Source organism: Choloepus didactylus, chromosome 15, assembly GCF_015220235.1.
Source record: "Choloepus didactylus isolate mChoDid1 chromosome 15, mChoDid1.pri, whole genome shotgun sequence".
NCBI lineage: Eukaryota > Metazoa > Chordata > Mammalia > Pilosa > Megalonychidae > Choloepus > Choloepus didactylus.
The window spans coordinates 85589316-85606551 of record NC_051321.1 but is presented as its reverse complement, the minus strand read 5'-3'; the positions used below and the strand labels follow the sequence as shown (position 1 = coordinate 85606551).

The 17236-nt window shown below is 36.5% G+C and overlaps 1 protein-coding gene across 5 annotated transcripts in view; it reads left to right on the top strand.

Annotated features, from left to right (window-relative positions):
• Positions 1 to 17236, top strand: part of PARG (poly(ADP-ribose) glycohydrolase) — a 152704-nt gene that overhangs the window by 81289 nt on the left and 54179 nt on the right. For all 5 annotated transcript variants that reach the window (XM_037804875.1, XM_037804879.1, XM_037804876.1 and 2 more), the window contains 3 exons: positions 3806 to 3885; positions 7273 to 7333; positions 11753 to 11828. In XM_037804875.1, coding sequence (XP_037660803.1) covers positions 3806 to 3885; positions 7273 to 7333; positions 11753 to 11828 — 217 coding nt within the window. The remainder of the gene's footprint in view (positions 1 to 3805; positions 3886 to 7272; positions 7334 to 11752; positions 11829 to 17236) is intronic.

Below are 17236 nucleotides of genomic sequence, written 5' to 3'. Positions count from 1 at the left end.
GATTCATTAATAATTCTTTAGAATTAGCTTCTTAATGGCCATTTACAATTTGTGTCTGTGGAATATTCAGTAACCAATCAGTACATGTATCTTGATTATACCTAAGATAAATCTTTGATGTTTTAGATACAAGTTTTATCAGAAGATTGGTTCTTTGACTGAACTGTAGACTTTTTAAATTTTTTAAATAAGAACTTTGCATTCTTTTTCCAAGTGAAGGCTGTTATCAGAAAACCTTTTCTTGAACAAGTTGTTTTTAAAAACTTTTTTGTACATTTGCTATTTATGTTTACGGTTTCTGGCAGGAGTTGTTGGGGTTGAGTGGGGGTGTGTGTGTGTGTGTGTATGCGTGTGTATTTAATAATCTCAAAAGAGATATGGCTAGCTAGTTGATTGAATAAGAAAAATGGTAAGCATATGTGGCAGGAGGCTGACGTCAGTAAATTGAATAACTCTTCCTTTTTTATTTATGGCTGCGTTCTTCCAGCCCTGCTTAGTTATGTTAACTACCCGTGACCTTTTCCCTGCCTGCCTTTCAGACCTAAGCATTCATAAAGGCTTCCAATGTGATTAGCATTGATGCTTCTGCGATTGCTTAGAAACTAGATGGTCAGAGATAAATTGTGGGTTGCTTGCAATGGATAGCCCAGGAGGCTTTTTACATCTGTCTCTTCCCTGGATTGAAAATGCTGGTGGGGCCATATGGCAGAGGGCCTCACAGAAAGGCCAAGAATGACTTTCTGGCTGGGTGACCTCTTATCACCTGTTTCCATTTTAAAGTGGAGATGATAGTACTTTGGGCTTGATTTACTGTGCACTAATGGGATTAATCCTTAACTTGAAATCACATTTGGGAAGGGGGAAGGGGGGTGTCTAGAATGCAAGTCCACTAATAGTATCACCATTCCATTCAGGGAAAGATTTTACTAAACTGTTTCTCTTTTTAAATATGGGGAAAAAAGCACCAGTTAATAAGTATCTGACCCTTGATTGACTTCTTCCCTTGAAATTAAAAACAGTTTTGTTTAGAACAAAGTGAGGTTGCCTGACTGGCTTTTTCTATTTGCTTTCTTTAATAATCTGAAATTAGCATTCAATTAAATGCCAAAATGTCTTCCCAAGATGCAGAAATTTTGTTATGGCCTGAATTTATGTGCATATTTGCATGCTCTCCTGCTGACTCAGAATATGCCTCCAAATGACAAACCCAGAAATTGAAAAATCTTAATTAAAATCAGAAGGTGTTGGGAAGGTAAGAAATGGAATTGTGCTTGGTTAAGGGAATGCCTCACTCTCACTGAGACTGTCTCCCTGTGGTTGTCCGTGTGTCTTTCTTTCATAAGTTTCTGCCTCTCATACCTTCCCTGTGTCTCCCACCCACCCAGTGTGTCCATCCCCAATCCCCTTTCTCTTAGTCTCTCTCCCTGCCCCATCTGCCGTTCTCTCCCCTTTCTCAGGTTCTGTCCCCAGTGCTTCTGTCTGTGTCACCCCCACGTCCCTCAGACAGTACATCACTCTCACGATGACTTCTACTCAGGCAGTTTGCCTGGGTGTTTCTGTTACTTTCATTTGGCTTTCGGACCAGGATAATTCATTTTATTTGAGTGACTTACACACTACTTTAAAATTTCACAACCACCAAGTCTGAAAAACCAGACTGCGAAGTGGATGAATATTTTAATTGGCACAAGAGTTTTAAACCTGCTTTCTCTCTCCCAGCTTTCTCTCCACTTTCCTCCTCCCTCCTGCTTAATCGGGAAGATGGTAGAGCATATTTGGTTACATAGTGATTTGAATTTGGGCTTGTAGTAACTAATAAGCAGAATAGATTGAACTTCCACTTGTTTCGTACACATAAAGTTTGGCCCTGAAAGATGAACCCTGGTGGTTATCTGTGGTGGGCGATAATAGCAGCCATATAATCTTCTGGGAAAGTCCCATATCACTAGGGTAATAAGTCTGCAGTCCCAAGACTTCTAAGGTTAATAATTTGTCATCAGAGGTATGAAATGTATGAACTTTTATGTAGTTTTAGAAACAGATGATTGTATGTAGAAGCCAGGGAGGCTTTTTCTTTTCATGTTTTGTGGAATTATTTCTTAAGGGCAGTAGTCATTTTTCCATTTCTGTGCAGCAGTTCTGTTGAAGAGGAACTCTTTTCCCTGAATGGAATTGTAGAGTGCATTAGCTCACCTCTAGGAAAGGTGGTGGCTGCTTTTATGTTGATGCTTCTGTCTACTAGGAAGTAAGCCTAGAAAGGGATTTTTCAGCTGATCCCAAGGTATTCATTTAGCAAATCATTATTTATTTGATGCAGGATATTTAATTAAACTGCCAAATGATGTCTTCATTTCAACTATTATTTTGGTGTAAACAAACTATTCTGGATAAATATTGCTGAGGAAATCAAGCTGTTGGATTCTAAGGGAGTGGTGTATTAAATATTTTGGAAAAATAACTTCTTTTAGATGAGTAAAAATTATCACACACGTGCTTGTAAACTATTTTTAAAACTTTTGAGTGTTTAGATTTGATTTAAATATGAGTTTCTTTACCAGGCTCTTTTTAGGAAAAAATAGTTATTTTTTCAGAAGTTGACCCTGAATACAGAATTTTAGATCATTAAAAATAGGATGTTTGAAAGTTGCATTTCTTCTCTCTTCCTAATTATTATCAATTTTCAATAGGATTTTCTATTTATGATTATTATTTTCTATTTGTTATTATTATTACCTAATTATTATCAATTTCTATAGGATTTTCCAGGATATTTCCTGGAATAAACTTGTTAAGGATGAATTTTCCCTCTCTATGTAGTTACATAAGCTTGCTCTTCTAACCATGAAAAATTTTACCCATTTCAGCATTTATTAAAGGGCACTTTCACTTAGAGGGTTTCTGGTTTTAAAATCAAAGTGTATGACCAGAGGCAGATGAGAAATCCTTATCATTTATAGCCAGTGAATCTCCTTCTAATTTTTAGATGCCTTTGGAAAACTAGATCTTATACCCAAAAGCATGCTTTTGTGTTTGCAGTCTTTTAGTGAACTGCTTTTTTAGGCCACACACTTCTAAAGCCCTGCTTTTCTTTCCTCAGGATAAATTGCATTATGTGTTACCAATAACAGTGCCATGTCATTTCAGAGAACGAAATTAAGTAGTGCAAGTCCAGGTTGCTAGAAACTAGCTGGAAACTAGGCACTGTTTTGGTTACCACGCAAAGGGTATATTTATATTTGTTTAATTACCAAGGACTGGTCAGCCCCCAGTATCTCATCATACCTGCCCTTTCTCCCCTTCCCCAATCCAACACAAACAATCGGATGTCATTTTCAGATGCCATTTTTGTTCAGTCATTTAGCTGCTTAGTAATATTATGAATTATAAATAGCATTTGCTTTTGGGAAGAATGGCCATGCATTATCTCTCTGACCCTGATTGACTCTGGGGGACCAGATGGTGCCTTCTCCCTGGAGGAAAGTCTGTTAGGAAGGTGTATTGGAGAAGCATGGCTGTTGGAGAGTGCCCTCTGACTCGATCAACTTTTAAGAAGCCTGGGTTGTAGGTGGTTTCAGTCCTCTCCAGGTCATTTGACTCCAAACCACTTTTCCAGTTCATCCTCTCCAGGTCATTTGACTCCAAACCAGTTTTCCAGTTCTCTATCACTACACATTTGGCTTCTAGAACAATTATTTATTTTATTACTTGATAGAGATAAAATTTTCTTTTCTTTTTTTTTTTTTTTGTGAATCAGTAAAGTATTTTTAATCATTCTTCACCGTCTTTTATTTTTGGACTCTTTCAGGTTATTTGAAGGACGTTCCTCAAGGAAACCAGAGAAGCTTAAAACACTCTTCTGCTACTTTAGAAGAGTCACAGAGAAAAGTAATTCCTTTCACACTTAGTGTAATTTTTTCTCACTGATGGACCAGTACAAATGAAGTGACATATCGGGAACGTTTTGTCTTCAAAATATATCTTCCTGCCTAAACCACATTGAAACAATAGTAATTCAATATTGTAATGTAGATGTTATACATAAGTTGTATATATACATAAATGTGTGCTGTCAGTGTGCATGTGTGGTGGTGGTGTTGGGGTATATATTCTGAAATCAGACTTCTGTAACATACATGAAAGAATTTTGTGAATTAGAAACAGTAGCTTAATAATGTACAGTAATTTAACAGTAATTTAAAGTCTAACTAATGCTGGTAGTGACCTGTGATAATAGATTGGTATTGCCACTCTTACCTTAGGAGCTGGGTGACCATGAACAAGTCTCTTAACATCTGTAAGCCTCAGTTTCCTCATCTGTAAAATAAAATAATAATGATAATTATCTCCGAGTAGATGCAAACATTAAATGAGAAGCTCTGTGCTTAGTGAATATTAGCTATTAGGGGTGGCCTTTCCTGCCAGCTGATGATAAAGGAAACTGGGACATCTCAGAAGTTTCCTTCCATGGCAGGTCAGTCCTGGTCAAGGGAAATGCATTCTTTTCAGCTCTGGTTACCAGATTGTAAGTTTGTATTAAAACACATCACTGAATCATTTTAAGGCATCTTTTTCATGTCCTTCCTGCATTACTGTGTACTTGGCATTTTCACCCCATGAATGTATTGCTGTGAGCTGTTCGTTGTTCAAATATTTGGAAAGAAATAATCAGGATTTTGGTATTTAAGGGGAAAAAGTCATGGAGGATGATTTCTATCTTAGCTTATTGAATTTCAGTTTTGTACTTTGTAGTAAATGAAATATTGAGGAAAAGGCAGGCTCGTTCAGACTTATGAGACATAAAACCAAATTAGCATTTGTCAAAATTTGTTAGAAAGATGACTACATTTTTGCTATTCCAAATCTAAATAGAGTGAATTCCATTGTTTTAACTAAGTAACTCAGAGTGTCTGTCTTGATAGTCAAATCATGTAGGTCTTCTCTGAAGGCTAACTTGCCTTGCTAAGTTCTCAAATACTTTGCAGGAAAAGGGAAAAGTTTATTTTTTCAACTGGAAATGCATAAACCATTATAAGTAATCCCTACTAACTTATTTTCAGTATTAAGAATTGAACTGAAGAAATTAATTATAACTAAAGATTTTATTTTTTGGATTTTTCACTATACATGTTAATTTAGTTCTTTGTAGAAATATAGTGAAACATTCCTGTAGGTGTTTAGAATGTCAAGCTAAGGGATTAGGAAGAAATACTTAGGGGAATAAGAGATTTGCAACTCAGTAATTAGTTGTATAGAAGTTCTGGAGCCTAATGAATAGAGACTTCAGAAATCTATTTAAAGTATAATATGCTATCAGTTCTAGGACATTGTAGATGATAAGACTTACCATTACCTTAAATACCACTAAAGGGAATAAAAGCACTTAAAATGGGGAGTCTAACAGGCAACCTCTTGCTGGTACACCAAAGGTCTATATCCTTGGTGTAAGGATAAATGAGAAATTAACCTGTTCATGCAGAAAAGAGACAGCAAAAAACCTCTCAAGTCTTAACCTTCACACTGGATAGAGGGAGGGAAAAAAAAATCTCCCCTGAAAATTTGAACCACAAGCTACACATTTGGGGTCTAACATCAAATTACCTGTCCCAAAAACCTGCAGCAGAGGTTTGGATTAAGACTGATTCTCGGGTGGAATGCTCCCAGATGACAGGCAGAAAATGATGCAAGCTTCTCTGGAAAAATTCAACTTTAATGCAGGCCGACAGCAATGGCAAGGTATCTTGGTTATAAAAGATGTATCCCAGCTTCAGAAATTTAGTACATGAAAAAATGTACTTTTTTTAGAATTGATACAAATATAATTCCCCCAGGACCAGCTTTTTAATGTTGTCAAACATTTATATTTGTAATGAGGATCTTGGGACTGAAAAATTTTAAAGAGCCACCTGAGTTAAATTATTTTTAAAATAGTTTTTAGATAAAGTCCTATAGAAGTATTTAAAAACTGGTGATCCATGTATAGTTTATAGAGAAAGGTAACAGGCGTGCTCCCAAGGCATATTTTTGCTAATAATTATGTCTATAAAGAATCATGTTCTTCTGCCTTTTCTCTTGCTTTGCCAGCAATGTTTATTCATGAATTTCTCTTGATCTTTCTTAGTATATATGAAGGTCATTTAATGTTTTTACTTCTCTTTTGTTACTGAATGTTGATTCTGACATTAGTTTCCAATATAATTGCTTCTCTGGTGTTTGAATAGTTTGACCTCTTGCTTGTGCGTTTTGTTCTATCAATTTATTTTCAAGAAAGTTAGATATCTAAAGAATACTTTAAGACCCATGTTAACAAAATTCTGTGTTCTAACACAACTACTGCATATGATGTTTGAGTTCTTACTGCTTGTGATTGAGAGTAAAGAAATGTGAAATTATCCATAAGAAGGAAAGGGTTGCCAAGCTTTCATTGGGACTCTACCACCTTAGCACTAATAGCTCCTGACATCTCATTCTTTGCTTGAGAGCTTTTTTTTTTTTTCTTTTTTTAAACAGAAGGAAACAGAAATGGCTGGTCTTTTGAGTTTGTTCTTTGATTTGAATCAAACAAATTACTTCTGGCCAGCTGATTTATTTGCTTTTGCCACTAGCTTAAAAGAAAAAGTAAACTTAACAAAAGAAGATCTTAGCCTCTAAAATTATTTACTGCATTAGCAGTATTTTATTTTGATCTTCTCAAATCTGTTGTTCCTTGAAAAATATCTTCTCTAAACTCCGAGAACACACACAATAATTCCTCCTTCCTGCAAAGGAAGTGGAGCAATTACGTATCATTTAAGCCCCAGATTTAGCTGCGTTAGCTCCAGAGGACATGCCAGTATTTTCATTTTTAATCTTAAATATTTTATGTTAACTTAAAACACATTAATATGTATCCATTCACCAGTCTGTGGTTAGGCTCAAGGGTTTTCTTCAAGAAGCAGACTACAGATTGGAATTCAATTTTGTCCTAATTGCATAAGCTTACACCCATTATTCATCCTCCTTTAAAATAATTTTTAAAGTGTGTTCAGTTTAAAAAACTTCATCAAAAAGTTCCTACTGTAGTGTTGTTATTTGCACAGTTTTGTTTGCTATTTTGTAGAAGGAGGTTGCTGCATGAGGATCTTATTATTTTAAATCAGTGCTCTGTTGTATCACATGAGGCTTGGTATTCCCTGATTAGTTTTATAGCCATAGATAGGCACATTCTTTTATTGAATTATATATAATCCTTTAAAATTGAAACTTAATTTGTGTTTTTCTTTACTGTTTTTGTAGAACCTACTGGGTTGGTGACATTTACAAGACAAAGTCTTGAAGATTTTCCAGAATGGGAAAGGTAATAATAATAAAAATAATCCTAGAACTTTGGAATTAGAAAGTCTCCCTTACCATGAAAGGATTCTATTTTACAGCCCCTGGAAAGATGGTTTCCCAACTTCTAATTGCCCTAATGCCAGGGAGTTAATTCCCATAAGTGATCCGTTGATAGCTCTGGCTGGTAGAAAGGCCCTTCTTTTTTTTTTTTTTAATTACATTCAGTTTTATTGAAATATATTCATATACCATACAATCATCCATGGTGTACAGTCAACTGTTCACAGTACGATCGTATAGTTATGCATTCATCACCACAATCTATTTCTGAACATTTTCCTTACATCAGAAAGGATCAGAAAAAGAATAAAAAATAAAAGTAAAAAAGAACACCCAGATCATCCCACCCCCCACCCCATCCTATTTTTCATTTAGGTTTTGTCCCCATTTTTCTACTCATCCATCCATACACTGGATAAAGGGAGTGAGATCCACAAGGTTTTCACAATCACACTATCACCCCTTGTAATCTACATTGTTATACAATCATCTTCAGGACTCCAGACCACTGGGTTGGAGTTCGAAAGTTTCAGGTATTTACTTCTAGCTATTCCAATACATTAAAACCTAAGAGGTATTATCTATATAGTGCATAAGAATGTCCACCAGAGTGACCTCTCGACTCCATTTGAAATCTCTCAGCCACTGAAACTATTTCGTCTCATTTTAAGGCCCTTCCTTTTGAATCAAAGTCTGCAGCACTTTGCCTTCTACCCTTTTGCCTTAGTTTTGCCTTCTGAAACAAGTCTGTTAAGGAGTGTTGTCTGATATTACATAGAACACCAATATTTAAGTGTTCCTGCTTGCCTCCTTTTTTTGGTTAGTGTTTGTCTTTTATGTTTTCTCTTTCTGGAAGACAAGATTGAGAAAAGTGTTTTTTATTTAACTAAAATATAAACAGTAATTGTCTATCGTGTGCCTGAGTGATAAGAATTTTGAAATTTGCCTGTACTATGGGCAGATTTTTTGGAAGCTGCTAATTTACTGGGTTTGTTTCTATTGTTATCTGCAAATACTGAGGAGAATAATAAGCAACCTGAGTTCCTTTGAGTTTGTAAGATCCTTAGCGCCCTGAAATAGTTAACACATTTCCCAATCTAGAGAGCACAGCTCCAGTGTGAACCAACTTTCTAAATGCACATGAGGCTGTGATCAAACAGACTGAATGTGTGTTGTGGGTGTGCATTCACATTAACCAGTGCCTCTGAGTCTTCACTTTCTAATAATTTTTATCATGTGTTTATAGTTGTTTTGTTTGGAATTGATGACAGAAGAATCACTCTTAAGGGACTTCAACTTGAGAAGGCATATATGCTTAGGTGCTTTCAGAGATGTTTAATTTTGAGGTAAAACAAAAACAAACTTAGTTCAGGAGGCTGAATGCAAGGCTCAGATGATGATTAATAAAGGAAGTAGATAAAAGATAAAACAAACTGATGGGGAAAAAAAAAAAAAAATTGAGCCAGAAAAGGAAGAGACCATGTATAGCGTTTTGGAGTCATGGCATATTAGAGATGAAAGGGACCCCAGGAAGTCATCTGGGCCAGCTGGCTACTGACAATTTCAGTCTCCTCCATGATACCTGCAACAGATAGAGACTAGACAGTTTCAGAGGTGAGAAATTCACTGTTTTACCTCAGTCCATTCTATTGTTATCTGCTTGTGTTATTATTCTAATGCTTTCATCTGCTAAAACTGTCTCTTCCAATAATCCTTCCTCTCCTCTCCCTCATTTCTGGTTCTTCCTTCTGGAGCTTTAATAAATAAATTTTCTTTAACATTTAGACCCCCACCTCTACCAATGCACACGAGTCATTTCTTCTCTGTACCAAACATACTCTAGACTTCCATTTCACATTTATTATGGATTCTAAACCCTTGATTTCTTATGCTGCTCTTGACATACCCTGGTTTATTGGTCCCTCTTTAAAAAGGTGCCTCAAACTAAAAACACCACTCTGCTGTGTTTTGTGACCAGAACAGAGGGTTGTTTCTCTTTGCTTTTTCATTAGTTTCTGCCAGGAATGCAGATGCTTTGTTCATGTCACTTTGCTGTCGATTTGAAATATCATTAAGAGCAGGATCTGTCCTCTGCATCTGACCTCCATTTGGTCCGTCACCATCTGAGAAAAGGGAGAGGGAGAAGTGCAGAGGCTGGAGAAGCTGCCATGTCAGTGAAATACAACAGCTTTGTCCCCAAGCAGAGAAAGTCCCCTTAACTTTGATAGGCAGAATGTAATTTACAACCTTTTCCGACTCTTTTTATTTCATTGATGTCTCTTTTGTTTTAGCTGCTTCATAAGTGAGTTGGACAATGTAGTTAAAATCAATCTCCCAGACTCCTGAGCCTGACACACACATTCACTTAAAGAGGGAGGATGAAGAGATGAGAATTGTTGGTGCTCCCAAGAGTAAGGGACTGTATGACCCAGGAAGTTAGAGGCTTTTCCAGGTTCCACTCTCCTGGCGTTTTACAACTAATCCCCTATCAGTGAACACTTTAGCCAAGCTTGGCTCATCACGGAGAGCCAGGCAGAAGAGTTTGTCTGATTCCTGGGCAGGGTTGTGGAGGATTTGCTGGGGACAGAGAGGAGACCTATCAGAAGGTGGAGGATTAAAAAAAAAAAAAAAGAAAAACCTAAAATTACAGTTTGTAGCAATTTCATAATTGTATTAAAAACTGTATTTTAATTAGTCAACTTCAAGAAAGGTGGTTGACAACAGATGGGATTTCTGTTTTGAAGTCAATCCTCTGTTTTTTTTTGACAAACCAGAGGCCCCCAGATCTTGCTTCTCTACCTCTTAGGTACTATTCTCACAGGAGGTCTCTCACTGGGTAATACGGCAAGGAAAGCAGGGACAAAAAAAAAGGAAGTTTAAAAAAAATCAGATTTAGGTACTACTTTCTAAACAAGACTTGGAAAGTAATTTTTCTAAGTTTATAACATTTGTTAAGAGCATTGGATTACCTGGGTTCAAATCCTTGTTGCCTCATTTACTAGCCTTGGACAGATTACTTAAATGCTTTCTGTGCTTTTGTTTTCTCTTTTATAAAAGGAGATAATAATAGGGTTGTTGTGAGGATGGAGTTAATGCAAATAAAGCTCTTAGAATGGGATTACCTCCTGAGTTTAAGGATATCAGTCTATTGGGCTGAAACTTGGCCAGAAATGTATTTGGACTCATTGAAACCAGGAAGGTAGCGAGTCTCAGTAAGTAAATAGAGCTTCCCCAGCTAACCTCCTAAATTATTTTTAAAAAGATATTTCCCCCTCCTCGCCAAAGTATTGCCACCCTTAGTATAATTCAGGAATGTGGGACTCATCTGTACATTCTATTATAATTTATATTTTTTATTCAATAAGTGAGCAGGGGAAAAAAATCTGGTAAGGGAAAATGTCATCAAAAACAATTATTAAAAGGGAATTGGTTTTTAATTTAAATATAAGCCAGGTAAATACCTCAATGGCCATAGTTTATGAAAGGAATCGAATAATTGTGTCTTCTGAATGACTTACAGATAGTGGTTCATCTGTCAAGTTTATTAATAAAAAAATACTATAGATCAAAATTTTTGTGGCATGTATTTTAAATACCCCCTTCCCCAAACACATACAGTTATCAAACTGGTTAAAATACAGACCATCTGAGAGTCAGACATGATTTGTTATCAAATGTTTCTGTATTTTTCCTTAGGTTGCTAACTCTAGAAAGTAGTAAAATTTCATCCACCTTAATTTTTTATGTTTTGAGAAGTTTTTCAACTGCCTTAAAGAAGAGAGACTTTAATATGATGTATGGGGAAAGCAGGTTTCAGAACAGTTTATTCCATTAAAAAATTTTTTTTTAATTAGAGAATTTTTTGGTTTATGGAATAATCATGCATGAAATACAAGATTCCCATCCACCACCTACCACCAACACCTTGCATTGGTGTGGAACATTTGGTACAGTTGATGAAAGCACTTTTTTGTAATTGTACTATTTTTTTTAACAGTAATTACCTTTGTTGCAATTGATGAAAGATTATTAAAATAGTGCTAATAACTATCATCTATAGTTTACATTAGGTGTATTTTTCCCATCCTTGTGATAGTGTCATGCATTTGTTATAATTCACGAAGGAACATTCTTATACTTGTACTATTAACTCTGGTCTATCATTTACAATAGGGTCCACTGTTAAACAGTTTATACCATTTTAATTTCAGCATGTTTGTTTATATTTGTGAATAATAAAAAGTTTGGAAGGATCTGCATCAAGAGTATTAGCTGTAGGCATCTGTTTCTAGCTTTTATATTATCTGTATTTTCAGATTTTTCTGCAATGAATGACTGGTCATTAAAAAGTTAAACAAAGGAATATCTTTTTGAGTTGCAGGTGTGAAAAGCCCCTGACTCGGCTGCATGTCACCTATGAGGGAACCATAGAAGGAAATGGCCAAGGCATGCTCCAGGTAGGTGCTGCACAGCCATAGGGCTGTGTTTGGGACTTTGTCTTGTCAAGCTTCTGGCAGCAAAGGAAATTTGAAAAGCTGTTTGTTTATCTCCTAAACTGATCGAATGCAAAGAAGCATGATAGCAGAGTGGAGAAAAACAACAAGCAGATCGTTTTGACAGCCTTGGTAATGTTGTTGTTTGCCAGTGCACACCCTGTTTTTCACTCATGCCTCTTTAAAAAGGCTTTGACAGAAAATCCCAAGATCTGGACGACATCAGGGCTCTCGGTTCAGACACTGATTGTAGATTGACAGTGGAGGAAGTTCCCGGGGTATGGTCTTGACAAGCTGTCACTGGGATGTTTTGTTCTTTTTCTTTAAAGGCCCTTGCTCTGCCCCAAATGGTGACCAGCTCGAGATGTTTTTCTGCCACTGACAGCCTTGGTTAAGTCTAGTAGTCAAGCATCTAAAATGGATTGATTAGAAAGGCCCCTCTCCCATAGAGAACAGTCTGTTTTAGGCTTGTGAGCTAACTACATTTACCAATGTTCTTTCCCTGTTTTAGAGCAGGCAATTTTTCTATCCTTCAATCTTTTGTTATTAATCTGTGTTTGTTCTGCCTTTGCTTTTAAAAAATGTCTTTGGAAAAAGGGATTAACAAATATAATACTCCACGTATCTAGCTTTAAAAATTATAAGATATAATCTAAGCACGTTTCCCTTTTGCTTTATAGTAGTCTTTTTTTTTTAATGCACTAATTGGAGACAAAATATTGTGTTTTGTGTCCTTATCCCATTTACAAGGGTATTGTAAATTTAGTTTTCTTTGAAAGAAGCTTGGACATAATTTTATTTATCCTGGGAATAGCTGATTTTTCTTATTAGATCCTTATTTCATGCCCTTATATTGGATCAGAATCTAGAGAAAGCAGGTGACTGAGAATAGGCTGATTTGATATTTAGTGATTATACTAAAATGACTAGATTAATTTGATTTATTTGGCTAGTTATTATATACTTATGCTCCAAATGTCTGATGCAAATGAGATTCTTTTTAGAATAGCCTCTTATTTAGGCATGTTCATAGTTGAATTCTTCAAAGAAATAAGCTATATTTTGTTTTAAATTACCTTCTCCCAGGGATTATTTGAGCTCTAAACAACAACAAAAAAATAATAAGATAACTGAATTAATATTTGTTCTCTTACTTACCTATTGCCCTCCAAAAGTATTTTAATTTATAATTAATCATATACCTTTTCTTTTATTTAAAAAAATAATTTTGAAATATGCATAAAAATTGCTTCAAATGAATATCACTTTTTATCCACATTCCCTTTTTGATGAAGTTTTTTCCTCCATTGAAATCTTGGATTAACTGAAGGAGTTTTAATAGGTATGAAATAAACAAAGCTTACTGCTAGTTAGCACCACAGGAGTGCTGACCTTTCATTACAATACAATTGAACAAGTCGTTATTTAACAACATTCAAGGCTGAGATTCTCACCACTTCCCTGGAATATATTATAGATGAAATGTGAGACCTCAGTAGATTAAAAGAACACCATAAAGACTTCTAGCACTATTAATTATTCTCCCTACCCATGCTATGTATCCCCAGGAGATCGGAGAATATTGTATTGCAGTGCTACAGAGCTCCTTGTATAGCATATAAATTACAGTATGCTGAATGGCAACAACAACAAAACCTCTCTAAGGAGTGTTATCATTTTTCTCTTTCCATCAAGTTATAATTCAGAAACTGAGTAATCTGAACAAGTAGCTTTGAAGTGAAGTGACTTGGAAATGACTGGGTAAAAATATAGAAGCATTCATATGCTTGTCTTCGTGTATTAGAACAGGTTTCTGACCTGTAATAGAGAGCCTTTTATTAAGAACTTTTTTAAGTAGTAGAAACTTTGCTTTTCTAAAAAAACCCCACTTTTAGAGGCGAATTGAGTTTAGTGTATTTATTTCTTTGCACACCTTTCAGAGTGAACAGCAGCAACATGTACATTGAGTAATTTATTTCATTTGTCATTACCAAGTTATAAAGAGCTTATCTTTTTAATTTTGTTCTGTACCTTGTTCTAGTAAAAATTAAGTTTAGCTAATCCCAAACCATCTCTGCTTCTCATTTGCATTCACAATTCCATTATACATCTAGGCACTCAGCCAATCTCTCAGTCCTCAAGTGCTGTCACTGTATTTCTCTGCTTGGTCTCTTCTCTTTACTTCCTTTCCTACTTCCCTATTTGAGGCTCTACTAGTACTTGTGTAAGTTATTCAGTAGTCACTTAACCAGCCTCTCTTTGCCAGTTCATTCTTTAAACTCTAGTCCAAATTATCTTCCTAAAGCACGAGTTCTAGTTGTTATTTCCCTGTTTTAGAATCTTTCCAAGAATCTTCAGAATTGCATAAAAATTCCTTAGTATGGCCTTCTAGATCCCAGACCACCCTTCCTCGCTGTCGCCAGCTATAATCGTCCACGTATGCTACATTGCAGGCCAGCACAAGGAATCCGCTTACCATTCCCCTCACACAGCTATTTACATTTTTGTTTTCTCCTGCATCCTTGAACATGCTGTTCCCTGAGCCTACATGTCAGCTAAAACCAGACTGAGTGCCACATCCTCTATAAAGATCCTCCCAGTGTCCCCCTCTACTCCAGTTATAGTTAATTGTATTATTTGACAAGTATCAAATGCATTATCATTCTGCTTGTGTGCCTGATTCCCATCTAGATTGTAAATGCTTTGAGGCCAGGAACCATGTCTGTCTTTGAATCCCATAGCTCCCAGCATGGTGCTCAGTAAATATTTATTGAATTGTTCAGTTTAAGCCATAGAACACTGAGTGCATAAAGACCTCACGTATAGTAGTAACTAATTTTAATCAATTAACTAGTTTCACTAAAATTATTTTTCTGTATAAACTAAAGAATTATTGTCTTTTTTTAGCATTGATTCAGTTCTCCAGAATACAAATACAAATTATGATTCTCTACGTAACTCATTTCAAGAATTTGTCCAGCGATATTTTTCAGTATTTTCCAAATTCTTCAGTGATAAAAGAGCACTATTTTGCCTTCTATTAATTTCTGTTTTTTCACATGTATTTTATATATCAAAAGATTCATATTCCTTTATTCATAGTCCTGTTTTACTCTTTTAGTGAAACAGGCTTCATTTAATATCATGATTTCTTCAAAGAACACAAACAAGTTTAAAGTCTTGTAACACTAGTCTGAAAGTATAGAAGCCTCTCTTACAGTACTATATTTTTTTTTATTTGCATGTATGACTTTATATATACAAGTTGTGTGTATAAGTATAATCTTAACTCCTCAAATAGAATTATTTGAGGCAAAGATGAGAGCCATTTCTTACATATTGCTCCATAGGGCCTGGAGTAGTGTTGGACCCATTGTAGTGCTTGATAAGTTGAAGGTGAACTGAAATAATACTGAACTGAAATAAAGCTGCATTTGCTTTATATTGAGGATTGTGTAATTCATCATTATTAAGAGCAATTTGGGAGGTTCCCATCATTGTACTTCACACAAAGCTTATGTATCATTTTAAACTAAGTTGGAAATACTCATTTAGTTAAATCTTCATTGTGAAATTAGGTTTTCTTAATTCCCTTTTTTTTTTTTTGGTGGCCTTTTTTTTTTCTCAATAGTTTGTAATATTCATAAAATTTGGGGTTTGGAACTATATTTAGAAGAACAATTCCACTCCTTTATTCTTCCACAGAAGAAAATGGTTATCAATAAAAATGTCAGTGATTGGGAGACGGAAGAAGATGGCGGCATAGAGAGGAGTGGAAGTCAGTTAGTTCCCCCAGAGCAACTAATAAACAACCAGGAACAACTAGTAAATGATCTGGAATAACTTATGGGGACAACTGTGACTGTCCACATGTCATGCACAAACCTGGATTGGGAGGAATGCCTGAGATCACAGCATGGAACCTGTGAGTAGAAACTGTGGATGCAAGCCGGGAGCCCCCTCCCCCTATGGCAGCCTGAACTGCAAAGCCTCACTGTGATAGAGAGCAGCACACTCTGAACAAATGAATATACCTCAGCCCAGCTCCAACTGGGGTTTTAATTGGCAAACGTGGACTGCTCAATGCAAGCTGCAAATCCCCAACAAGCAGACAGCGGCTTTAGTGATGACTGACTTTGAAGAGCCAGGGGACTTCTCTGTGCTGGAAGGGGGAGCCCAGAGGACTAGGTGCTGTCTCTGGCCAGCGGGTGAAAATGGGGGCCGTGGACTGGCCCTGAAAGGGGGCTTTCTGTCCCCTTTTCTCTCTCTCAACCTGAGCGGTTCAGTGGAGAAAGCCTCAAGCCATTTTCAGTTCGCAGTGCTCTGCAGTGGAGAAAGCCTCAGCCATATTCAGTTAGCAGCCCTCTGACCCAGACAAGGGTGGAGATAGCAGAGTCAGAGAGACAAAGAACCCATTTAAATGCAAATGAAAACTCCCTAGGGGTGTATCTTCCCTAAGAGGAAAGAGGTGGTGTCCAGCTCTACTATCTGCCTTCCATTCAGAACCAGACCCCAGAGCCTGGAGGAAAACAGCCATGGGCCACATCTCCTTACACCACTCAGGAGTGGTAAGCTGACAGGTGCCACCTACTGGGCCGGTGAGGAAAAGCACAGCAGCTTGAGACCTCACCGAGTGTGTCAGTCTTCTAAGATACACCGTCAGGGAAACCTGATACTGAATATTTCCCCCTTCTGGGACCTGAGCCCATTCTGGTCTGGAAAAACCTGATTGGGGTAACCAAGGAAACCACCAGATGCCTAGACAACAGAAAACTACAACCTACACTAAGAAAAACAAAGTTATGGCCCAGTCAAAAAAACAAACTTATGCTTCAACTGAAATACATGAACTGAAACAACTAATGCTAAATCAATTCAAAAAGTTTAGGGAAGATATGGCAAAAGAGATGAAGTCTATAAAGAAAACACTGGGCATACATAAGGTAGAAATCGAAAGTTCGAGAAAACTGGGAGAATGTATGGAAATGAAAGGCACAACACAAGAGATGAAAGACATAATGGAGACATACAACAGCAGATCTCAAGAGGCAGAAGAAAACACTCAGGGACTGGAGAACGAAATACCTGAAATCCTACACACAAAAGAACAGCTAGGGAAAAGAATGGAAAAATATGAGTAATGTCTCAGGGAACTGAATGACAACATGAAATGCATGAATGTATGTGTCATGGGTGACCCAGAGGAGAAGAGAAGGAAAAGGGACAGAAGCAATAATAGAGGAAATAATTAATGTAAATTTCCCATTTCTTATGAAAGACATAAAATTACAGATCCAAGAAGCGCAGCGTGCCCCAAACAGAATAGACCTGAATTGACCTACACCAAGACACTTAATAATCAGATTATCAAA